The sequence below is a fragment of the Muscardinus avellanarius genome, assembly GCF_963383645.1.
Source record: "Muscardinus avellanarius genome assembly, chromosome: 9".
In the NCBI taxonomy this organism is placed as follows: Eukaryota; Metazoa; Chordata; class Mammalia; order Rodentia; family Gliridae; genus Muscardinus; species Muscardinus avellanarius.
The window spans coordinates 51,844,588-51,872,106 of record NC_137795.1 but is presented as its reverse complement, the minus strand read 5'-3'; the positions used below and the strand labels follow the sequence as shown (position 1 = coordinate 51,872,106).

The 27,519-nt window shown below is 35.0% G+C and overlaps 1 protein-coding gene across 1 annotated transcript in view; it reads right to left on the bottom strand.

The window, feature by feature from the left end:
• Nucleotides 1–738: 738 nt before the first annotated feature.
• Nucleotides 739–27,519, bottom strand: part of GNAI1 (G protein subunit alpha i1) — a gene marked incomplete at both ends in the record, with an annotated part of 85,046 nt that continues 58,265 nt past the window's right edge. Inside the window, 5 exons of the mRNA XM_080701417.1 lie at nt 739–929; nt 5,382–5,535; nt 6,813–6,942; nt 16,208–16,336; nt 19,871–20,028. Of these exons, the coding sequence (XP_080557543.1) occupies nt 739–929; nt 5,382–5,535; nt 6,813–6,942; nt 16,208–16,336; nt 19,871–20,028 (762 nt within the window). The remainder of the gene's footprint in view (nt 930–5,381; nt 5,536–6,812; nt 6,943–16,207; nt 16,337–19,870; nt 20,029–27,519) is intronic.

Below are 27,519 nucleotides of genomic sequence, written 5' to 3'. Positions count from 1 at the left end.
AATTTCAGTTTTCTTAACTAAATCTAAGGTAGAATCAGAGCAGCATGCACTCTTCAAATAAAAGAAAAATTAAAATGCATACACTGTTTAAATAATTGATCCAAAGGCAAGAATACTCATCCTCTTTAAGAACATTTCAATAAAATACATTAAATTTAAAGAACAAATCATGTTATTAAAATAGTCTGTGCGATGTTTGTACAAATAACATTTTATGAATACAAGAATACATATAATCAAGATAAGAGCTGTGACATTTCCTACTATTAATTATTGTACCTAAAAATTTACAGGACATGAACATAAATAAAGTTGTTGAAAACTGGCAAACACAGTTAAAGTCAGTCATTCAGTACAAGGTACTTAATATTTATTTTATTTCCAAAGCCATCACACTAGAATTGTTAGGTTGCCACTCTTAAAATCTAAAAGTAATGTGGAAAATTAAAGTTATAAATACATTATACATACATTTGCATATTTACACTTACACAGAAATCATCAATATACTAGAGCCCAGCTTTAACACGGTCCACTTTCACATTGCAGGACCATCTTTCATAATTAAGAAAGGTCCTTCTGTTACGCTTAAAAAAACACAACAGAACAGCTTTGGTCAGATTCCAGATACATTTGCCTTACACTACATTCTGTGTTGCTGCAAGACTCTAGTGTAGAGAGATCCATATATAAGTACTCATTTGGTTTGAAAATGCATTTTATCATTAACTGCCAGACTTAGAAGAGACCACAATCTTTTAGATTATTTTTTATGATGACATCTGTTACAGCATCAAAAACAAACTGCACATTCTTTGTATCTGTGGCACATGTGAAGTGGGTGTATATTTCCTTTGTGTCCTTTCTTTTATTGAGATCTTCAAACTGACATTGAATATATGCAGCTGCCTCTTCATACGTGTTCGATCCTGGGATTAGAAAAGGAAAGAAACACAATTACATCATTTACACGGAAATGGATGGAATTGGAAGACATTATGCTAAGTGAGATTAATCAGTCACAAAAAATAAGAAATCAGATGCTTTCCCTAATATGTAAAAGCTAGGGAGAAATGGGTAACAGGAGGAACTCTAGATGAAGAAGGAGATCCTATAGATGAGCAAATAAGGCAACCTGAGGGGATGGGAGGAGGGAAGAGGGAAACTCTCTAAAGCACATGATGTACTTAAACAAATCAAAGTCAATCACTAAGCCAAGCATGGAAAGGAGGGAAGGGGAGGGAATGTGGCAGGAATTGGGTGATGTGTGCATGTATGTCTCCACCATCATTTATCCCATTAAGATGTATGACTACAATGCACCCATAAAAATTAAAAAAATATATGGCAGTTAAACAAAAAACAAAGAAACTTAATGCAAAAAGTTTAGTGGGATCCTGTTTCGAAATAAAGAATAAAAATAGGGCCGGTGATGTAGCTTAGAGGTAGAATACCCCTGGGTTCCATTCCCAGTATTGCCAAAAAATAAATAAATATAAGTTCATGTATGTGCACTGTTAAGCAAATGGACCGTAAAACACTGAAGTAAGCTTTACATGTATGGCATATATGGACTCTGTAAATGTATTTTTTTTTTTTTTGAGGAAAACAGTTTCGTCTAAATGAAAAAAAAAAGCACCTATGTTAATTACCTCTTAAAGATTGTCAGTTAGCCTTAAAATTTTCATTTCCTGCTTGCCCAGATTGCTTTCCCCACCTCAATCCCCATGTGTCAGATCTTCTTTTATCCTCTGTCATCTATATCCCCAAGCTGAACTACTCAGGTGCCTGATCATGGTGTGCTATGGCAGTCCTAGCCCACAGGCGGACTGATTAATAGTGCCGGTTAAATGCTCACTGACAGTTTTTTATTCCCTTTCATATTTACACATTTCTCACTCATTTTTCTTTATTCGAAAATTGTACAATATGGCATATGATTATAGTTACAAAAAATGAATGACATCCTCCTGCTTTGAGGTTACTGACTAAATACTTTTTCTGAATTGTTCCTCAGGAATTATCATTACTAAAGGTAATGATAATTACCCCTCACATGCTCTGATCCAGCAATTCAGGTTTTAGGTATATACTTGATGGACCTATATGCAGCTGCTCATTAGAAGACATTCAAAGAATGTTTTGTTTTTGTGGGTCTGGGGATGGAACCCAGGGGAATTCAACCTCCAAGCTACACCCCCTGCCCTTTTTTTTTATTATTATTCTTTATTTTGAAACCGGTCTCACTGAGTTGCGGAGGGCCTCACTAAGTAGCTGAGGCTGTCCGCAAACCACAATCCTCCAGTCTCAGCCTCCCGAATGCTGGGATTACAAGTGTGCCACCACGCCCAGTTTCAAATAATTTAATAGCAGCACTGTCTTCTAGTTTAAGAAATAACCTACAAGTTCATCAACTGTAGCTAGCTAATAAATTCTGGTGGATTCATACAATGAGATGCCAATACAAAAATGAGAAATGAGAAATAAAATCCTACTGCTACACTTAACTGTTACACTCTGTGTAACATGGATGAATTTTATTAATGTCCTATTGAACCCAAGAAGCCACACACATGAAAATGGTATGATGTGTGGTCTAACAAAAACATTCAAAATTAATTGATGAGGACAAACATCAAGATAACAATGGCTGTGTGTATGAGGATGTGGAGAGAGGTTCTTGGTTAAGAATGGGAGGAGGAATGAAATAGCTTCTGAGATCCTAGAAATGTTCTCTCTTGACTTTTCCAGTTTTTACTTTTAAAAATGTAGTGCTTCACATTATGCTGAGAGTGTGTGTATGTTTTCATATAAAAAATAATACTGTAATAAAATATGTTAATATGTCTCTCTCTCTAGCTCTCACTTTTTCTCACCTCCCTCCCCCTCTCTACATATATATGTAAATATATATACATATGTATGTTTATATGTCTAGACATATATACAGATATACAGAGATATTCTAAGTAGCTAATTAAAGTATTATACTCTAAGAGTTATAAAATACATGAATGAACTGAAACATTCATTTATCTGATTTTAAACCTTAAAAACAGCAGTGTGTGTGTGTGTGTGTGTGTGTGTGTGTGTGTGTGTGTGTGTTTGTGTGTATGATGGGGTGATATGTATTTCACTATATGGAACTGTCCAATACAAAGATAAATACAGACAAAACCACTTTTAAGAATAGAAAATTGGGAAGTCAATGATATGCTCAAAAGGGAAAGAGGGAAAATTTGAGAAAAAATTATAACATGAGTTCTGGTTGAATTTTAGGTGCTAAAAAATGTATGTGCACAACCAGCTATTGGTAATGAAACCCTGAGGCTCCAGAGAAAAATTTGTGTTGATGGAAGAGTTTAACAGAATAAATATGATTGTAAGGATAAAGCTCTAGAAGATTATAAGACTACAGATGGAGCCTGGTGAAATGCAACATACAGTAAAGAGAAGAGGAGGTAAACCGAGTGGTCTGGGGCCACACAGGGCTCTTTTATAGGAAGCTGTAGCTATGAGGACTGAGAGTGAAGGTTGAAGTAAGCAGCAACTGAGTTAATACTTAGAGCATGCAGTGTAGATTTTAAATGATAATCATAACACTGGGGATATGAAAGAATTAGGTAAAATTCTTTCTGTTCAAGGATGAGATAAGGGGTTCTTGACAACACAAGCAAAAATTATTGAACGTACTGTATACCTAGGAAGAAAAAGGCCTAACAAGTACATTCTTGGTTGCTCTGAAATTCCTATAGGTTTATAATATTTATCGATTAATCTAGAGATGCTGGTGTTACAAATTATTATGTAACGGCTACTTCATCAAAATGATAGAAATAAACTAAAAAATGAAGACATGAGTAAGAGAAAACTGAGCCACCTTGATTGTGGATAACTTCCATTGTTGACTTTGAACTATAAATTATTTTATTCATAATAAGCACTAATTCTTTTTGAATAAGGTGATTTAATATACTATAACTTTCAAAAAGAAAGCAAAAGTCTTTTTTTCAGTGAGACACTGTAAAATTATCTTGAACTGAAGTATAAGTTCATAGTAGATAAAGAATGCTGTGATAATGAGTACCATGACTCATCAAAGAACATTTCCCTTTTGGTTCCAATGGGAACTTAATGTCACGTGGCCTTGTTAACGGTGTGGATGTAGGAGTGCAGTGGACACGGGTCTGGAACTGGACTCTGCCGCCTCACAGAGCTTATGTGTTCTCACCTGTGTGAGTGGGAACATGGAGTACTGAGCCACAGGGACATCTGTGTTTTGAAACAGCAGCAATCTCCATGGTACCATTTATTCTGTATGAAACTGACTACAGTTGTTTTTGTAGTGATTCAAGTCTTGGGATATTTTTTGTTGTTGTTCTAAACAGGAAGAATTGGGTAAAGCTAAATAATTCAATTAACGAAAATCTTCACACTAGATTTAGAGATAATGTAAACCAGTGGTAGTCATACTCTTTTTGTTTTGCTTTAAAGCAGAGTTCTTTTCAATAAAATGAATTCTTATTTAGAAGCTTAATATGTAAAATCAATGAAAACTGAGTTCCTCTGCTTAACTGAGAGAGGATCTGTCAGGTGGAGTGTCTGTTTGTGTGTGTGTGTGGAGGGGTAGCAGCTCTGTTCCCAGTCCTCATTTCCCTTAGCAAGCCAGGAGGTGTGCCAGAAATTAGACAAGATTAAAACTAATGTGTATGCTTGATTCTTTCCTTTACAGATGGAGTACTGTAGCCTAGATGAATTATCTGCCGTGTTCAAAATCAAAGAGCTAATTTTGAAAACGCTAGGACTATAGACTGTATATCAAGTCTATTTTTCTCACTCCCAGTGGACTTCACAGTAGTAAAATTAAAGCACCATCAACAGTTTTATCATCAAAGTTTATATTTTTTATGAAACATTCCCTGACATTTTGGTTTGCTGCTTCGCCAATTCGTTCTCCATTTTTTCTCTTTACAAGAATGCTCATGTTTTTTTTCTGAGTAGCGTTTTCTTTGTTTATCAACATGTCTGCTTTTGAGGTTAGACAGTGAGCCGAGATGTGTCTTACTTATGTGCATCACAGGATACCTGATAGTGGTGTCTGTTTACTGGATGAACAAACCAATATTTTCAATTTATGAAGACCTGAAGTCATTACTGAAAATTACCTAGCAGCTTTCTCATAAAATGAACAAGTTTGTTTTCAGTAATCCCATCTACATCTTACGGAACTATTTGTGCTCAAATACAGTTTGATAAATACTAACCCCTGAAGGTATAAGTCTTACTAAACAAGGGGATTAAAATCAACTAATATCTTGCCTGGGGAAAAACTCCATTTAGAAATACATGACTAGATAAGTTATTCAAAGCAAGAGAAATACCTGCGTATTCTGGGTAGCATATAGTGAGAGGGCTCTTTTTGATTTTTTCTTCAAAGAGATCCTTCTTGTTTAGAAATAGTATAATAGATGTATCTGTAAACCATTTGTTGTTGCATATGCTGTCAAACAATTTCATGCTTTCATGCATCCGATTCTGTAATTGAAAACAAAATCGAGTTTTCACTAATAGCAAGGATTTTTTGAGGAATATTTTTCAAAACAACAACATGGCAATAAAACAGAGCTTAGTCGGTTGAAAAATTGGTAGCACTCCAAAAAAATACATTTCTTCCATTTCAGAGCATGCATACTCTCCAGCAGGGAGATGGGAGTCTCATCATTTGTCTCTTTTTACACCCAGTCACTACGTGCTGAGTGCCCATTTTGTGTCACATCCCATGAGTGAGAACCTTGTGTCACAGGATTTGACAGTCTAGGCAAGGGGAACATCTGAAAAGAAATCTCGCTGATACAAAAGATCATTTAACTTTTCATGAAGAGGTTAGTGGAGGACCAGCATAGTGGCCTGTATAATCTCAGCATTTAGGAATCTGAAACAGGAGGATTACAGGTTTATGAGCAATGTACTGAGACTTTCAGGATCCTAGTGAGTCCCTGTTACAAAATGAAAAAAATAAATAAATAAAAAGGGCTGGAGGTATAGCTCAGAGGTAGAATTCTCCCAAGTTTGATCCACAGTGCCTCCCCCCAAAAAAAGGTTACTGGCAGTTTTAAAAATTCATAAACTAAATTGAAAAAGTTGAAATCCAATTAACACAACAGGCTAAACATTAGGAAAGGAGACTTCTAATTCTTATTTCTGCCTTCCTAGGATCTGAGCTGAAAAGGGACACTGACATGTTTTATCATGTGGAAATGAAAGAAATGTGTGGTGACCCATCGCAACTACTGGATTACGGTGGCATATACTTGATGTTAAAAAATACAAATTGATATTTCTACTTTCATTCTCATTTTTCATTAAAAGTTTTAAACTTCTACTTAACACAATATTTAATAGTATTTTCTCTAGATAAATAAAACATTGAAACAAATCTGGAAGATACAAGCAGCAGCAAAACACAGCATACATCAAGGATTACTAAACCGGCAGAAATGGCGACTAAGGACAAATGGGTGTTGGGCTGTTATGGCACTAAGTTTATTTTCATTTAGCTGGTAAATACCAGATATAGAAAATATACAGTTAGGCATATAGGGCTGAGGTGAGACTGACTCTCACTTTTTTTCTCCTGACCTATTCACACTTCTTTAATATATTTCTGGTTTATTATGCAAATAGAAACCTGGAAGGGAAGTGCCTGAACTTTCAAATAATTCAAGCAAAAGCAAGAATTTCTCAAGAATTTTTCCGAGAAAAGTTCTTGGCAACTTGCCCTCCAGCTCTTCCTTAAAGGAGGTTCTACTTGCCATTTCTTCATCTTCAGCTAGAACCAGGTCGTAGTCGCTCAGCGCCACGCAGAAGATGATGGCAGTCACTCCCTCGAAGCAGTGGATCCACTTTTTCCGCTCGGACCTCTGGCCCCCCACGTCGAACATTCTGCAAGAGAAGACTCATGAGTTGACAGCACACGCTCTGAAGAGCTCTGTGATACAGATGAAAGGGCCCCAGACAGCCAGGGCCCTGTGGGATGGGAAGAGAGGAGAAAAGGGTTTAGTGCAACAAAAATAATGCCACAAATTGGCTACATCAAAAAGTCTTAATTTTTTTTGTGGGGGGGGATCTCTCAAACAAAAACACCCTCAAAAAGCAAGATATTAATACATGAGACCTCTTAGAACATTCAAGCAAACACAGATGAAGAGACCCCACATGTAAACACTGAGAAGTCACATGAAGCAACTGGAAAATGCAGAAATCAAAGAATGAAAATTCCATTTGCCAGTCATGGAAGGCCTGGCTTCCCTCTGAATTTTGTTTCTCTTATAGGCAATGAGCATCATGTCATTACATTGATGTAAAGAAGAAACAGTTCAAGATAGGCAGCATTCGGGAGGCTAAGACCTAAGGATTGTGGTTCGTGGACCGCCTCAGCTACTTAGTGAGGCCCTGTTTCGAAATAAAGAATAAAAATAGGGCTGGGTGTGTAGCTTGGAGGTAGAATGGCCCTGGGTTCTATCCCCAGTACCGAAAAAAAAAAAAAAAAAAAAGAAAAAAGAAAAAAAGAGGAAGAAGAAACAATTCCAGGTAAGCAAATTTAGGACAAAAAAAAAAAAAAAAACTGAATTCAAACAGGGACAAAAAAGATTTGCCTAGATTAGAAGGTAAAAACATGGTATCAAAAATAGTAAGAATTGGGCCAGGCGTGGTGGCACATGCTTGTAATTTCAGTGTTTGGGAGGCTGAGATAGTAGGATTGCACAAGTTTGAAGCCAGCCTCAGCTACTTAGTGAGGTTCTCAGCAACTTAGTGAGACCCTATTTCCAAATAAAAATATAAAATAGGTCTGGGAGTATAGCCCAGAGGTAGAAAGCCCCTAGGTGTCACCCTCAGTACCCTAAAAAAGAAGAAAGAAAAGAAAAGAAAATAATAAGAATTATAAATTGTGGCCCTAATGAACAGCCTTGAAATTTAGAGTGAAAAACTTTTAATTTTATACAACATAATAAGTCGGTAACTGAGGTAGTAACAAAATCAAACTGTATAATGACAATGCCCTTTTCCTCTATTTCCTGGCAAGAGCCTATAAAGTTAAGCAAAAGTTTAAATTTGCATAGACTACATTACACAACCTAGAAATAGCCACTTATATAATAGAAACACTATGCGAACTAGTACATTTTTAAAGGTTCCATTTATCTAGATGGCGCACTAATTAAAACAGTCCCTATTTAATTCCCAGGAAAAATGGATTTTCCCTACAGAGCAGTATTGGCCTATAAACCAAATCTGAGTACATCAACTAGTACTGTTACTTTTATCATCATTTAAGCAGCCTCTATTTTGGTTTAGCTAGAAAATGTTGATTAAAAGTATGCTATATAACAAAATAATTATACCACATAATAAGTCACAATGGACTAGAAACAAAAATAGGATATAAGACAGATAGGATGCAAAGAATGGTAGAAGAAATTAAATTAGAACAAAGTAAAATAAAATAAATTGGCTTTAGTTGGGTAACTGTTAAATTGCCAAGAAACATGACTTGAAAGTAACCTATCTGATCTATTTCTCTGACCAAATGTCATATATTCCCTATTCACTTATATAAAATTAAATTCTAACTCACCTCATCCCACATTTTTTTTTTGTGATGGTTACTTTTGTGTATGAATTGGCTTGACTATTACTGCCAGTTATTTAATGTAAACACTTATTTAGGTGCCCATGTGAATAAATCTTAAGAGATACCACTAACATTTGCAATCTGCTGGCTTTAAGTAATGGTGATTGTCTTCAATAATGTGGACAGGCCTCATCCAATCAGTCCAAAGGTCTTCAGGGCAAAACTGTGGTTTTGTTTTTTTTTTAGAAGAAAATGAAATTCTTCTCAAGGCTACATGATAGCTTGTGCCCAACCCTGCTGGTTTGCCCTATAAACTTCAGCTCTGTCACCATCCACAGTCACATAAGCCAAATCCCTTAAATAATCACAACTGATTGCTTCTGTTTCTCAGGGGAATACTGCCTGATACAAAAGATGGCACCAATAGAGGGGTGCTACTGGAACAGATACCCAGAAACGTGGAAGTGGCTTTGGAACAGGGTAATGAGAAGAATTCTGAACCCGTTCTCAGAAAAAAACACATCAGGATTATTTTGAAGGGAAGCACAGTGGAAACATACCAAAGGGAAACAAAGTGTTGTCTTTGAGAACACACATATATTTAGGGACAGAATGCTGGTGGATGTATAAATGCTGGAGACCTTTGTAATGAGATCTCAAAAGGAAATGAAAACATGCCGAAGAAAGGCAATCGTCGTCATAAGATGACAGAGCTGGCTGAATCGTGTTTTGCTTTTGGGCAGAAGGTAGAATTTGTAAACCACGAACTTGGATACTCAGCTGAAGACATGCGCAAGTGAAATGTGGGAAGATGCGACCTCATTTCTCCTTGGCGCTTAGAGTAAAACAGGAGCAGAAAGATCAGCTGGGGAATTAACTGTTAATCAAAAAGGAACTCCCTCCTTCCCCCATACACACACAGGAAAGGACATTTGACAACAGGGTAGGTACTAAAATGATACAGCCATAAGCCAAGAAATACAACAACTGCTAGCAAGCACCAGCAGATTTTTCCTTATAGCCTCCAGAGGGAGCACAGCCTGGCGAACATATTGATTTCATTCTTTTAACTTCAAGAACTGTGAGGAGAAAAATTTCTACATATGTACCCAGTTTGTGTTAATTTGTTATGACATCCCTAGGAAGTGAATATATTCTATGACCGTGTAAATATATATACTTTTTCCTATCAATTTTACTTTTCTTCATTGCTACTATCATCTCCTAAATACTAACATCTTCCTTTCCCCACTCTAATTCCACCCTGTGAATATACAAATACTTTTTTCTCTGTTAATTTTTGTTCCTAACACTGGATACACACAGCAACTATCTAATAAATATTTGCTGATTGAACTGTTGGTATGAAATATTTTGTTTCAAGGGGTAAGTAACTAACTTTTTACGTTCAAGATCTAGAGCTGCCAGTTCTGTTGAGGGAATGTTAAATATGAAATCTATAATTTGACCATCAAGTAATTTGATTACAGATCTTTTTATTTTGTCTTGCTGTTGGGACCTTCAATGTACTTATTTAATTTGTCCTTTATATGTTGGTCATTAAAAATTATTGTCTCAAGCAGAAATTTTCAAACTTTATTTTATTGTTGTGGTATTAGGAAGTAACACTACGGGTGTTCTGTCTCTGAGCTACACACCAAGCCCTATTTTATTTCTTAAACAGGGTACCATTAAATTATTACACACTGGCCTCAAACCTGCAATCCTGTCTCGGCCTCAAAAGTATTGGGATTAAAGGTGTGTGCCACCATGCAAGCTTAAGACCTTTGTTGTAAGAATGTCACAGGAGGCCAGGTGTGGTGGCTCACACTTGTAATCCCCGCGCTTGGGAGGCTGAGACAAGAGGATCGTACAGGTTCGAAGCCAGCCTCAGCTACTTACTGAGGCTCTCAGAAACTTAGTGAGACCCTATCTCCAAATAAAATATAAAATAGGGCTGGGAGTATAGCTTGGAGATAGAAAAGCGCCTGGGTTCCACCCCCCAGTACCATCACACACACAAAAAAAGAATGTCACAGGAGTTCATTTTTTGTTTTTGTCGTGCAGGGGATTGAACTCAAAGCCTAATGTATGCCAGGTAAGTGCTCTGCCACTGAACTACACTCTCAAACTTCAGTGTGCGTCAGAACCAACAGGTGGCTAATACTGATGTTAGTGGGTCTGGAGACCTTATTTTTGAGACTCAATTAATCCATAAACCCATAAGCAGAAATGAGAACTGATATTACAAATGATCAGAATTTACTGAACAGTTTATTAGCAGAGTCAAATGAAGATAATAACAAGAAGAACCAAAACTTTTTATTACTATCTTAATGTTCCATAAAAAGGCAGAGGAACTTCACAGCATCATTCATTGTTCTACATATGTAATAGAATTACCTTGGCTACTTAATATACTACTTAATATTCTTAGTATAATATTTACTATTCTTAATATGAAATTTAATATTCTTTAAATTCTGAATCTCCATGTTTTAAAATAACAACAAAAAAGACATACTATGTTCTTCATATGAGGAGATAAGAGCCATGGCTAACATCAGATAGGAAATAGATTTGAGTTTTCTTGGGTGTATTTTTGGAGAGAGGGTGGAAAGGGACATGCTGGATACCCAGAGATGAGCTGACTTATCCTTGGACTGCCATCTTAATTCGACTGTGATCCAGACTGACTAGTACACAGCCAGCTGGACACAGAAGCTGTTACACATTTATAGTATACTATAGGAAGGCACAGACACTTGTCATATATTATGCAAATGTTATAATTCTATCCCTTCTTAGGAATGCATTAACTCTGTATCTGGCCATATTAAAGTTGTTGATTGCCGGGCATGGTGGCGCACGCTTGTAATCCCCGCGCTTGGGAGGCTGAGACAGGAGGATTGTGCAGGTTCAAAGCCAGCCTCAGCTACTTAGTGAGACTCTCAGCAACTTAGTGAGACCCTGTTTCCAAATAAAATATAAAACGGGTCTGGGAGTATAGCCCGGAGGTAGAAAGCCTCTGGGTTCCACCCCCAGTACCACCAAAAAATAAATAAATAAAGTTGTTGACTTTTTAAGGTAAACTAAAGAGATACTGGCCATAAATGTCTATTCAGGGAGATGATAATGTGGATTCATAAATAATAACAAATGCCACCGTTGCCTCATTTGGAATTTGTAATATCAATCACATAAAAAGTGTGAAACTTAATTTACTCAGTAGTTGAAATAAAAGAACTACAACATGAAATACATAGAGAACTATAAAATGATAGCTACAGTTAGAAGTTCCCAGCAGGATATTTTAAATGCTATTTCTGCCCTCTTTCATTTGAGGCTCACTTAACATAGAAAGCAACGTTGCAACCATATGTTAAGCAATGATAGTAATTTAAAAGAACTCAAATTTTTTTAAAAAAGACAGTTTATATGAAGTTCTAGACAAACCTGTGTTTATCTCTTAAGTCAGTAAGTTAGAACAGAAACTAAATACATCTTGTACCTCATTCTACGAGTCTAAACGAAGCAACATAAATAGACTTCCTGGAAGGCTTATGGGGAAAGCCAACTTTACAGAACACAAGTGCTTGCTTGATGCTGAAATGATAACTTTAAAATAATAGCTAGATATTTACCTAGAAAAGTAAAAAATATGGTTCTGAATGAAGTGTTTAAAAATTCATCTAAACCCGGTGTGGTGGCACATGCCTATAGCTCCAGTACTTGGGAGGCTAAGACAGGAGGATTTCCCGGCCTTAGAAACTTAGCGGCACCCTCAGCAACCTGGGAGACCCAGGTTAAAAAAAAAAAAAAAAAAAAAAAAAACAATAAAAAAAGCCGGGAGTGGTGGTGCACACCAGTACACAGGTGGCGGAGACAGGAGGATCTCAGGTTCATGGCCAGCCTTAGTAACTCAGGCCCTCAGCAATTTAGTGAGGACCTGTTTCAAAATAAAAAATAAAACAGGGCTGAAGGTGTAGTTTGGAGGTAGAATGCCCCTGGGTTCAATCCTCAGTACCACAGAAATACACAAACAAATAATAAAATAGAACTGGGCATGTAGCCCAGAAGTAAAATACCTCTGAGTTCAATGCCCAGTATTCCATCCCAAACACATACAGTACATCTAACCAAGATTAAAAATGAATTTCATGTAATCAGACTGCATTAAGTACCAGATATTTGATTCAACATGTTCCATCACCATTTGTTTTAAAATAGGAAATAAGTTATCTTTAATCATCTAACAAAGGGCAAGATTTTTAAAATATTTCTGTTAAGAATCTTATTTTTCCCCCCAGGACCTAATATTAATTTATATTTAATTATAATTATTAACATATACTAATTATACAAGTTGATGGAATTCACTATATTTCTATAGTTGCATAAACATGCATACACCACATATTAATTTTGCCCATTACCCTTCTATTATTGCCCCTCTCCTAAAATAGAAGTATTTTATTGGTACATTTTTTATACAGAATGGTATGAATGATATAAATGGTATAAGTGGTATAATTTTGTGTTTATGGTATTGGGGATGGAACTATGGGGCATTCTACCTCTAAGCTACACCCTCAGCCCTGTGTTATTTATTTATTTTTTTGTTTTGAAACAGGGTGTCACTAGGTTGCTGACAGTCTCACTAAATTGCCAAGGCTGATTTTGAATCTGTAATCCTCCTGTCTCAGACTCCCAAGTACTGAGATTACAGATGTGTGCCACCTTGCCTGGTTTGAATGGTGGATCTTAATGGGGTTTCTCCAGCTGTCTAATAATGAAATTTACATCTAGAATTCTTATTTGCTTACCCCAAACCCATGCAGTAAATTCTCAAACTATATTGGCTAGAAATAAGCCACTACCTGGACATAACAATTTCAGTTTTCTTTAGACCATGGTCTTTAAAACGGGATCAACAAAAATCAACCAATCAGAATCTAAGCTGTACTAGGTTTTACAAAATAAATTTTAAATTCTAATGGTAAACTTGCTCATAATTAAAAACCACTTCAATTTTAAGATTAATATGAAAATAGTTTCCATATCACTTATATTACATGATAATTTAATATTCTATAAGTATAATAAGTAGAATAAAAGTGATTCAATAAAAAACATCAGAAGTAAAAAGTATACACTAAGGGCATAAAAAAGTGAAATAAAAAAGTAAAAGTAAACATAAAATCATACCATGTATGAAATCACAAAGTTAATATGACCAGGTAGACTAATTATGGTCTGCATCTTCACTTAAGAAAGCAAGGCAATGGTAAATTTTTGTGGGGAAAGAGGCCATGGGAAATTGAAATTGAACTTTATTTTTCTGAAAATCTCAATTACTTGAACCCACTGATAAATCAGTATCAAATGACAGTAACAAATGTACGATATTTAAAATACTTATGGAAGTAATCAGAGGTATAGTTGCATATATTTAACTATGCTTTCAAATTGTACTAGTAAGCTTTCTTTAGGAAATGAACTGATGACCATTTTTATCTCAGAAAGGAACCATTTCTTAAGATGCTTTCAAAAATTCTGCTTATTACCATAACTGTTTCAGATCGTAGAGTTACCTGGAGCAAAGTCTAACCTATAATTCATATTAAGGCCTTACTTAGAATGATAATTTTGAAAATAGCATTTCAAACTAAGTAAAAAAAGAAGATATAAAATAATTTCTGTAATTTGTAAGCCAAATACAGATAAATTATTTTTTGTCAAATGACTTAATGGTTTGTTGTTATTTTTGCTCTTATTTTTTCTTTTATTCTGCTTAATTTTTTGTAGGAGTAGAGTAGAATAAAAGCCAAGAGAATATACATACAGTATTGTAAACTGTGAATTTCTAACAAAGAAAACAAAAACCTTCACTAACTTGATCTGTAAAAAAAATCTATCACAAGTAGAAAAGTGATTTATCTAATCCCTTATAGTATTTTTAAAAACTGAACCTAAAAAGAATGAAATATAAAAATTATGAATATTTTCATAAGGAACAAAACAGAGAACACAGAATTGTTTTGTAAACCAACTTTTTGGCATTGCTGCAAATTAAAGTAGATGCAAGGCCAGCATTCTACTCAAGCAATGTCCTAGCCCTGTAATCCAATGTTTTGTAGGGTCAACTGGAGTATGATGGGTTTGAGTGGGCTTAGCATATCTGTTAAATCTCTGCAGGTGAAAAATAGCACCTGACCTCATGTCATGCAGGGCTGCAGCTGCAGTCCTCCTGAAAACTAATTTCAATGTTGTTGCGTTAAACCAAACCAAACCAAACCAAACCTTACCTGTTAAACTAAGAAAAGTAATGCAAATAATAAAACACCTATAAATCAACACATTTAATTCTAGCCTTTTTGTTTTTATTCCCAGTAATATTTATTAGCTAATATTTGCATGGTTTAGGGAATGTGTGGGTTTGCTAAGTGTGAATAGCATGCCTTCTGTGCTTGTCAGAATCAGGCCCTGGCTCTCATAAGGGCCACACAAGCTGTTCAAAAACTTTGTTCAGTGTCCCATAAACTCGTCACTTAACTGGCAGTTAGGAAATGTGACTTCTTTAAAGAATTTGAATCATGAGCAACCAGGATTTTGTTTTGTTTTTGTTTTTATTTTATTTTCTTATTGGTGCAATGTAGTCATACATCTTAATGGAGTACAAGATGGTAGAGGCATACATGTGCACATCACTTTAGCCCTTTACTACTTTGGGTGAGCTATGGAATTACTAGGTGGAGAATGTAGAAGCAGGTAGTCATGGTACCTAAAATCTAGTACCAGACAATTTGGTAAGGAAAAGCTGGCGAAAGTAACTGAGGAGGAAGAAGATTGTGCAGATAAAACAAGGATCTGCAAGTTGAAATGTCACATTTGTTTAAGTCCAACAGTTTTACTCATATGTAAATGTTATTTACTGAAAAAAGAGACATGTAGTTCTGCAAACTTCGATGCAATGTTTTACTGACCTTTCTTGAACCTGTTTCCTTATAAAATGAGAAAAGTGGACAAAACCAACTCCCAGATCTTGTCCAGTCTTAAAGGCTGCAATTTAAGCACTTCTCTGTTCAGATGGCAGTGAGTTAATATTCAATAAACTCTAAACAAACATTACTAGTTATAAAATACTGTAAATATCAGTTAACTATAAATTCAAATTTTCATAAAAATACTTTAAAAGTATCCGTCTTTTAAAACATTTGCATAAGTAAGTATATATATTAATATAACTCTTTCATTTTACCTAACCCCAGATGGCAATACTTTCTCCAAATGCAGTATGGAATATTAGAAGAGTGTTTTCTTTTCAGAAAAAGATCAAAAGACCATTCTCATTAAATTACAGTAAAAATTATAGGCAAAATATTTTCTGGCTAAATATACAGAAATTAAAATATTCTTCCTAAGAATGTTTCTTTTTTCCCTAAAGTTATTTTTTCAAACATCTGAGAAAGGTTTTTTCAACTGTAAAAATGTTATAAACTTTCAGTATCATACCTTTATTAAAGTAGTTTTATATCTAAATTTATAAATCATGTACATCTGGAAGCTACTTACTTAAAATGAAGATCTTTGAAAGTAAAGTGGGTTTCAACAATTCCTGTAGTTTTCACTCTAGTTCTGAGAACATCTTGCTGAGTTGGGATGTAATTTGGTTGTGCTATTCTGTCCAAATCATTCAAGTAGCTGAAAAAATAAACAAACAACATGCTTACAGTAAATATAGCCAACAAACATAATCTAAAACATAGGTTATAACATGTTTTATGCATAAAAATTCTGGAATCACTGGAATAAATTTCTGGGTAGTGATATAAATGATGTAAGTTTAGGTTTATATCTTGCATGATTCCTTCTGACATGAAAATATATTTTTCTAGCCAGAAAGCTCTTTTAATATCTTTTAATATGTACTTTGTTTTTTAGGTAGAGTAATTCAAAGAAAAGAGAATAACTTTTAAAAAAATTCCCAAGCTAGTGAACACAGTGAATTCATTTCTTAAAACTACTGAATTCCCTTTATTACTTTTTTGTCAATAATTTTAAAAGCCTTAATGTTGCATAAAGTAGTAGCAAAACCTTAGCAAAGGCTAATGAGATATTATTTCTTCTCGCTATATTTCCCCATAATGTTAGTTACTCATCTAATATTCTCTGTCAACAATACTAAATATATTGTGATATAAAAATGTAGTGGTATCACACCATGGAATGTAAGAAAAAGAGCAGTGGTATCATACCATTTAATCTAATAAAGTAAATTATTTTGTGTCAAATTAATTCATGGAAAGTAGAGAAACGGAGATATTAATGCAGATCCAGGTAATTAAAGAAGGATTCATGGATGGGTACAGGTGTAAATAAAACATGAATAATAGGAATGAAAACAAGGAATGTCATTCCCATCAGAAGCTATAAATCAGCATAGAGACAGGAAGAACCTTATCTCACTTCCTGGAGAGTAGCCCCATTAGTAGGTGCTGTACAACCTTAAATGAGAATAATGGATTGGATCCTAAGGTCAGTTGAACTTGGGGAGCATCACTGCTTTGTTTTGTACTACTAGAGCAGTATAGTGATACATTTAGAACAGTATTACAAAAAAAGTGTGTGTGTGTGTGTGTGTGTGTGAGAGAGAGAGAGAGAGAGAGAGAGAGAGAGAGAGAGAGAGACAGACAGACAGACAGACAGACAGACAGACAGACAGACAGACAGACTGGAGATTGAACCCAGGGACTTCTGCATGCTAGGCAAGTGCTCTATCACGGAGCAACATCCCTGATTCCTAAATAATTGATTTGTTAGGGACAGAGCTACATATTTATCCTAACACTGAATCAGTAAAACTAGTGTTTTAGGCAAGTGTATTATATGGTGTGGATATTAGAATAGAGAGAGATGATGTCCTATGTTACTTATACAGGCTGAGATACTTTTACCTAAAATTCTTGGAACCAGATATGTTTCACGTTTTGGAGTTTTTCAGATTTTGGATTTCTGGATTAGGGATGCTGAACTTTGTATTGCATTTACTAAATTTAAGAGAATATTATCATCACATTGGTGATAATCCACATGTACTTCATAAAGCCTTTTAATTTAGCAAACATAATTTAGAAACCTTATTGTGATAAATCTGATTTAACAAACAAAACAAACCATGACAAAATTTTACTCTCATTAAAACGGTGAGCTATTCTTATTTGAATTGTGCTTTGGTTACTCATAGGTACATTTCATATAAAAACTACTCTCTTAAAACAATGCACATTTATATTTCAACAAAAGAGAAGAATAACATTGTGAAAAACTCCCACTGTTCTAAACAATCACACATTTACACTGTGAACAGGTATTTAGAGTTCTAATGAGCAATATGACAGGATACCACCACCTTCGGTCAAGAACTCAGAAATCAAGGTGTCCTCTAACCCACTGTGGAGAAAAAGATTTCTCTGACTCCTTTCATTCTTAAAAATGACTGCATCATTGACATCCTAAGGTCATAACTAGTAGAAACAAAGTAATGGGGAGTCAAAGCAGTTCAATTTGTGTCTAAACAGTGTGCACAGGGCAAGATGGTCTCGGCCAAAAGAGTGAGGGCTTCTCAAGTACCCTCCAATCTACTGTTCCAAAGTAGCACCCATTATTTATTGAAGTAGCACCTTTTGCTATATTTAACTCAGAAGGATTGTACGTTTGCCAGTAACAGTGATTTCACATTTAAATCTTTCTGTGGGTCCAGATAGTAACGAAGAAATTAATATGGTTCAGGAGCTGTGTTGGTCCTTTAACTGATTTCCCTAATTTTCCTTCTACCCTGTGTGACATCTGGTTTATTAATTCATTTATCATTAAACACTTTGAGTGATGACTATCTGTGAGGCTATATAGTAAGATGTTAGGCAAAACCAAACATTACTGAATAAAGAATGTAGTGGCAGAGAAGAAAATAATGAAACTGTTACAACATAAATATATATATATGTAAAAAAGCCTCACAATAAATGTAATTCTGAGGAAAAAGTACATTATACTACAAGGACCTACTCAGTGTGTCAAGAATTATTTCCTTGTAGGAGTAATGATATCAGGTGGAACGATAGGCATTTAAAAACCATGTATGTAATATCATGTTCACATAAGTATAACATAAAAACATAGATTAAGAAATACAGGGTTATACTTTTGTGGGCAGTACAGTGATGTGTATTATTTATTCACCAGTTTAAGTCACACAACACACAGCACATACTCAGATGTTCAGCAAATGATGTACGACAAGACACCCAGGTCCAGACCCCGTGTGTTTGTTTTTCATTATGGCAAAGTGAATGTCATTTACCAAGAGCTTCCAATACATGGCATGATCCTTACTTTGTCCCTAAGAGCCAATAGCTCTGTCAACAAAACAGAATAATCTCAGGAAGAAAACAGAGTACACAGTATGTATTTTAAAGATTAATTTATGCTGTATATGTAACATCTGATATTTTTGAGTATGTGTGCCAAATTACGCAAAGGAGTATTTGAGGTTCTTTTTGTTTATTGTTTGTGTAGATTACCACATAGAAAGCTGGTTGGGTTTTATCACAACTTGCTTTTGCAAACTTTCCAGTGCCACCAACCTGAAAAATTGGGTCCAATTTTTGTTCCCCAAAACCTGTATTTAAGTATCTGTAAACAGTGTCTAATGTTAAAGAACTCCTACAATTGACAACTTTCCAGGGTAGGGTATTTTAATTTAGAAAATATCTTGGGATTACCATGCATCCCTTCGAAAAACTCTACTAAGGTGCCTGCCATTGAACAAGTAACTCTTCTCAGGCATCATCAGTATAATGAAAAGAACCTAAATCAGTTACATTCTTGTTTGTCTAGCTCCAAGTAAATTAGGGATCTACTCAAATTCAAAGTGAATTTTTGCTCCTTTCAATTACTTTATTGGAAACACACTGGAAACCTTCCTATACTGCATGTTTCGATTAGAGTTTAGATGAGCCTGAGCCTCTTGAGACACTATTGAACACACAGGAAATAAAAGCATTGCTACCTACAAACAGGAAAAAGACAGAGAAAGTTTTAAAATATTGTCATCCTGAATATCTCTAGTTGTACAAGAATATGTCAGCCAATTCTGCAATAAAATTGACTTGGAGGTATATTTGGCATGCATGTAATTATTCATGATAGTTTAGTTCTGAAGTTATGATTACTTACTATGCTGCAGAGTCATTAAGCTGGTACTCCCGGGATCTGTTGAAACAGGCTTGTACACCACTGTCTTTCCACAATCTCTTTATAACTCCAGCAAGTTCTGCAGTCATAAAGCCTTCCTCAGCAGCTCCAGCAAGCACAAAGAGCTGGCGGGCATCATCCTGAGCATTCAACAACCAATATTTAAAAGAATAAAAAGGGAGGCATTAGAGATTTAAAAAAATGTACAATAGGAGAGATTAGAATTAAACATTCACAATATTGAATTTCATTTTTTAAAAAATATGAGCATCATAGCTTCTCTCTCTCTAAAGCACCTTTAAAAATTGGCTTAACAGAAAGCACATAATTATAAAGCACAAGCCTATGTTTTGTGGTATTAGTAACATCCATCAGGATACCAAGAAGCTGGAAGAATAACTGCAGTAACAGTGCAAAAAGGGACCTTAATTAACTTTGTAAACTAAAAATGATTATTTTTGAGAAAATGGAGAAAGAACCTTTGTCTTGCTCCTCCCTCCTTAAAAGATTTCTAATCTAAAAAAAAATGACTGCACGATAAAATCTAATTAAGTGTTGCGTTCTGATATACTTCAGAGATGCAAAAATACATTTGGAGAAGGGAGAAATCAATGTGGAATAAAGAAAGAGTATTTTCACAGAATGGCCTATAGATTCTCAGGGACCTTGTAGTACATGCACATTGAAGCCAATGAGCGGGCAGTTGGGAGCAGGTGTTTGCCAAGTCAGGCGAAGAGAACAAAATAAGCAGCTGCTTTGGGGTCAAAATCAGGATATACATAGAAGACAACATTTAAAAAATCTCCAAATAAAAGAATATGTTACATAAAATAATTAAATTATTAGATGCGGAGGATGCTAATATTTAGTTATTCTGACCCAAATGTCATCAACCACTCTCCAATGGGACTCTCAAAGAAAAATATAAACATAGGTGACCAACGCCATCTGATTTTCCTAAGAGCTATATAAAAATGTAAAAACAGAAAAGGCCAGGTAAAGTTAACTTTATCAATATACTTTAACTTTAGATAAAATATTATCATTTCAACATTTAATCCATACTAAATAAAAAATTTGAGATATTTCTTATTCTTTACATTAGGTATTGTCTTCAAAATCTGGGTTTTTTTTTTTTTGGTGGTACTAGGGGTGGAACCCAGAGGCTTTCTACCTCCGGGCTATACTCCCAGACCTATTTTATATTTTATTTGGAAACAGGGTCTCAGTAAGTAGCAGAAGCTGGCTTCAAACCTGTGTGATCCTCCTGTCTCAGCCTCCCAAGTGCAGGGATTACAAGTGTGCACCACCATGCCCGGCAAAATCTGGTATATATTTTATACATACAGAACATTTTAAGCACGCAGCCAGTCACATGTGAGTAGTAACTAGCAATAGTCACATGTGATAGTGTAATATGAGTCTCCAGGTAATAACACAGTTAATCGTCCCTTCCAAAAACAAAAGGAAAGATGAGAAGTTGCTATCTTCACAAAGGTTTCTTTCAGCATAAAACATGTAGCTTTAACAGGGTAGATAACCCCTAGTTAATGTCAAGAGACATTCTTCCAAAGTACAGCTGGCCCTCAAATATCCATGAGCCTTGCATCTGTGAATTCAACCAACTTCAGACTGAAGATACTTGAAAAAAATATTGCATCTATACTCAACATGTCATTCCTTGTCATTATTCCCTAAACACTACAATATTACAAGTATTTATATGCTATTTCCATTGCCTTTTGGTATTTTAAATAATCTGGAAATGAATTAAAGTGTACAGGAGATGTGTGTGGCTTATATACGAATATTACACCATTTTATATAAGAGACCTGAGCACATCCTGATTTGGTATCTGCTGAGGGTCTTGAAACCAATTCCCCACAGACACCAGAGATAAATATTTTACAGTAGATGCTTATAAAGATAGGGGAAATAAGGGTCATAGGAGGAACTCCAGACAAAGAAGGAGAAGCCATAGATGGGCAAATAAGGTAACCTAACTGAGGGGGATGGGAGGGGGAAGGAGAACCCTAATGTACATGATGTACATTCACAAACACATCAAAGTCAATCACTAAGTCAAACATGAGAAGGAGGAAGGGGGGAGGAAATGGAGGTGGGAATTGGGTAAGGGCTAAATGAGCGAGGTGTGCATATGTGTCTCTACCATCTTGTGCCCCATTAGGATGTATGACTACAAGGCATCAATAAAATAAGAAATAATGCATTACATTTTTTAAAAGTGATAGGACATGTTATGATACTGTGTATAGAAAGGAAGACACAGACTAGCAGAGCGTACTAGCTGAAAATATAAATTTATTCTGCTGCCAATCTGTGAAACATTTTCTTTTCAGCTGAAACTCATCATGAAAAATAATTAAGTCTCTCAGCATGGGAACATATTATTCAAGCATATGTTTCCCTCTTTAGTAAATCACAAGAGAAATGCACGCAAGGAAGCAACATGTGCACAATATCCTCAATAAACCCCAAATACCATGCATTCACATCATTCTTAGCACCATTAACCCAATTCCAGTGAACAATTATTCAATTTTCTAAAAAACTACCTACATATCAGAAACTTTTTTTATTTGTTAAACTATAATCAAACATAATTTCCCTATTTTATGAAAGTACTTTTCACTTACGTTGTTTTTTATATATGCTTTAGTTATGATATCATTATTCAAATACAATAAACCTTTTAATAGAAAAAAAACTACTGCCCTCCAGTATGGGTCACAAGATCACATTTCTTACAACTTTCCAGAAAGAAAAGAAGTCTACAGAGAAGACAGAAGCATCTCTGGAAGTTGTATTTATAAACTGCGCTCTTGGTGGCATTCAAAAATGTCTCCTCCTTTTTTTAGATTCCACATACAAGTGAGATCATGCAACATTTTTCTTTCTGTGTCTATCTCATTTCAACTAGCATAATGTCTTCCATATCCAAAAATAGATACATAGATAAATAAGTGTCAGATATAGAGAGATGGATTTGAATAAACAATGGTTGATACAGGGGCAAAGGTAGTAGGAGAGGAAATAGAGAAATACAGTTCAAAGGACACAGCATAACAGATATGCAAGATGAACAAATACAAGAAGTAATTACAACAGGAGAACTACAAATAAATAAAAATCTATTATGCGAGAGTTTTAAAAAGTAGATTTTAGCTACTGTCATCACATAAAAAAGTAAACAAGTCAGATGATGGGTATGCTAATATGCTTCACTATAGCAACCATTTCCATCCTGTATCCCTGTGACATCAAATTGTAAACCTCTAGTATAATTTTTTTAAAGCTTTTCAAAAAATGCAAAGTAGACTCTTCTGGAAAAACGAACTGAAATATCTACCTTTATGTGGTTAGTTGGATGCTCAGTAGCTGTGGATGAGCTTTTTATAATCCTGCTTTCGAGTAGTAAGGTACTATAGAAATTATTCTACTTAACCTTTTGTTATGTACAAAAAGAGTCAGGCCAGAGGTTAGGATATTTCTTTAAAAGTTCCAGAAGCCAGGTATGGTGGTGCATGTCTATAATCCTAGTACTTGAAAGGCTTGAGACAGGAGGATCACAGGTTAAATGATAGCCTCAGCAATGTAGTGAAACTCAGTAACCTAGTGAGAGCCTGTTTCAAAAGCAAAATAAATAAATAAATAAATAAATGTTGGAGTTGTATCTCAGAGATAGACTGCCCTGGGTTCAATCCCCAGCACCAAAAAAATTAGATAAAAAAGATAGATAGATAGATAGATAGATAAAAAGATAAAAATGATAGATAGATAGATAGATAGATAGATAGATAGATAGATAGATAGAGTTCCAGAGCTAATAGGAACTCTATCTATCTCATCCTATCGCTAATAGGATGTGAGATGTGAGGGGGAAGTTGGAGTTCAGTCGTAGAGTACATGCCTAGTTCAATTCCCAGGACTAAGCCCTCAAAAAAATAAGAAAGAAAAGAAAAATGTCATTTGCCAGGCAGTTATTTGGGAGTAGGAAGAAGGAAAAGTCCTTTGATGCAGCCAATTAAAGACAAAAAGAGAATCCTTTTAAAATATTTTTAAATTACTAAGAACTAAATGAAAATCAGATGATTTGAGGAATATAAACTCCACTTTTATATGACTATATGCTTTGGGAATTTATAAAGGAGCTATAATATGCTATTATGTCAAGAGACAACAGGCATTTCTCTATGATGATCAGGGAATACCTGGCACTCTGCACTTATTTAGTGAAGCACAATACATCAATTCATCTGAAGCTGTCACCCAATTCATAAAACTCAAAAGAGTTTGCCTAGCATGGGACAGTAAAGATGCTGAGGGACCATGATGAGTGTCTTCTGCATATTAAGGTTCATAAAAGGTAAGAAAGATTAAACTTCCTGCTGTGTAGAGAGCAGAAAAGAAGAGCAGTCTTAGAGAAAAAAGATACCAGCTGTTAACTCAGTACCAGAACACATTTTAAGAAGCAAAGAAATCTAAAAAATATCAGAAAAGGGAAAGGGAGTATTGAAGCAAAGGCTAGATTAGACGACTTTTGTGGTTCAACAGACAAAATCTGTGGACTACAAAACTATGGAATATCTAACCCAGCCATAAAGAAAAACAAAATTATGCCATTTGCAGAAAAAATGGATGGAACTGGCTAAGTGAGGGTAGCCAGTCTCAGAAAGTGAAAGGTTATATGTTTTCCTTCCCATGCGGAAGATCAAGAGAAACTGGGAAAGAAATGAGGAGAGATTCTAGTAAAGTAATAGAAGGGCATTATGGGAGTAAGAAGACCTGAAGGAGAAAGCAGTTTAAAATAATAGCATGTACATACACAAAATCATCAACGCCAATCTCAACAAATTTATAGACAGACGAGAGCAGGGTGAGATCTGGAGCAAAACGAATCAAGTGCCGTGTGCCTGTATGTTTCTATCACTCCAAACCTCATTATGAGGTATAAATGCAGTGTAACAATAAAAGTATATTAAATATGTCACTATCACTGTGATTGACATTATGATGTGAGACTATAATGTACCAATAAAAGCATATAAAATGAAGTAAACAAATAGAAAACATCAAAAATCTCTTCTAAAACATAGGCTAAATAGTTTAATAAGGGGTTAATAAAAATAGTGATATCTTTGGGTTTGGGGCTGTAGGTATAATATACTAATGTCATGATAGTATGGGAGTCTCCTGCTTAGCTCGTTTCAGTAATTTCAATTGCTTAGCTTAGTTCACTAATAACCTTAGCCACTGACACTGAAAAGCACATGCAATGATAAATTCTCATCTATTTATCTTATCACATGTCTAAAGAATACATTATTACTCCTTCAAATTAAAGATAGCTATACTGCTTTTGTCAAAGTTAGTATATTCTTAAGGAAATCTTAAGAACTTTAATGGGTACATACTCCATGGCACATGGTGCCAATATCAGATGTTAAAGATTTGCTTTAAGAAACATTTAAATGTGAAACACATTTTCTCTAAAACAAAAGTCAACGTAAAAATGGCTAGAGGCAAGGAAATAGGCAGTCATTTTTCTTTTTTCCCATAAGATTGTTTAAAAGGAGAAAATGCCTAAAAATAAAATAAGTTAATTTTAACTAAATTGCAGAGAGCAAAAAATTTGACTAAATTGCAGTGAATTTAGCATGAAGCATAAGCTTTATTCTATCAAGAAGAAAAATTACTGATAAATGTATTACACAAATATACCTTTTACACATATTTGTGACCCTTATAAATGTATATGTATATTCTTTCAAATTAATAAAGTAAAATATTGTAATTTACATATTCTTTATAAATGTCACAGGTAGAAATGAAATGTCACAGGTAGAATCTGTTTTCAACAGAGATACAGAAAAATGTGACAATTGATAATTGAGGGAAGTAGAAATACACTGTGTTAGGCTGGGCGTGGTGGCGCATGCTTGTAATCCCTGCACTTGGGAGGCGGAGACAGGAGGATCGTGCTGGTTCAAAGCCAGCCATGCTGGCTTAAAAGACCCTGTTTCCAAATAAAAAAATATAAAAAAAAGGTTTTGGAGTGTAGCCCAGAGGTAGAAGGGCTTCCAGGAACCCCAGTATCACACACACATACACACAAAAGGAATACACTGTGTTAGAAGCAGGCATTCCACCTCAAATTAATAGTATCATTCTACCACATACATATATCATCATTTTTCAGAATCAAAATATAAGAAACTAAACTTCACCTTATTTCTTAAAAAAATAAATTAAATGAATCAAATATCCTTCTGGATATAAAAACAAATAAAAATAACTAGAAGATTGGGGGCCACCAAGTGCTGTGTGCATGTATGTAATTGTCAACATGATTTACATCATGATGTGAGACTATACTGTATCATAAAACACAAAAAAAGAATACTGGGAAAGGGAGCTTAAATTATTGTATAGTAAAAGTCTATATTATGTAGCTTATTATGGAAGTAATGCAAATTAATAAAAAAATAACCCAAATCTGGACTCATTATTTGATAAAAGCAATAAGATGAGTCATCAGTAGAAAAGGATAGTTGTTTAAAACTACTGATGAGTAACTAGGTCGTTATCCAGAGGTGAAAGAATAACCTACATCCTTACTCTATGCACACAACAAAACAAGTATTAATGGGATTAAGGAACAAACACTGAAACAAATATTAAAATTCACTCCCCTAAAAGACTTAAAGTAGTATGAATATTTGGTAAGTTTTTGGTTGACAATAATGAAAGAAATAATAGGAAAAGTTAAAAACAATATGTGTCTCTATGAAAGTTAAAAATTATATATCCATAAGATTAAAGGCAATAAACTGGGCAGGGTGGCTCACACTTGTAATCCCAGTACTTGGGATTCTGAGACAGAAGGATCACAGGTTCAAGGACAAGCTCAGCAATTTAGCAAGGCCCTATTTTGAAATAAAAAAAACAAAAATGCAGTACTTGGGAAGCTGAAACAGGAGGATCATAGATTCACAACCAGCCTTAGCTACTTATTTAGGCTTTTGGCAACTTAATGAGACCTTGTTTCAAAATAAAGAAAAAATGGGACTTGGGGGGTAGCTCAGAGGTAGGATGCCCCTGGGTTCCATTCCCAGTACTGCCAAAAAAAAAAAAAAAAAGAAAGACAAAACACAGAAGACAGAAGTTAGAATTGACTGGAAAAAAAAAAAAAGAAAACAAAAAACAAAAAACAAGCCAGGCGTGGTGGCGCACGCTTATAATCCCCGTGCTTGGGAGGCAGAGACAGGAGGATCGCGCAGGTTCGAAGCTAGCCCCGCCCGCTGGCTTAGGAGATCCTGTTTCCAAATAAAAAAAGTATAAAAAATAGGTCTGAGAGTGTAGCCCGGAGGTAGAAGGGCTTCCAGGAACCCCAGTACCACCAAAAAAAAAAAAAAAAAAACAATTAGATAATGTAATAAGAAAATAACTTTTTCAAAATTTCTGGGAAAAATATTTTAAGTACATAATGAAGTTAACATCCCTAATGGTCAAAGAGAATCACTGTGAAAAGGACAAGTAATTTAGCAGAACTAAGTAAAGAATACTAAGAGTAATTCACAGGAGAAATACAAATGGAAAGAAATGTTTC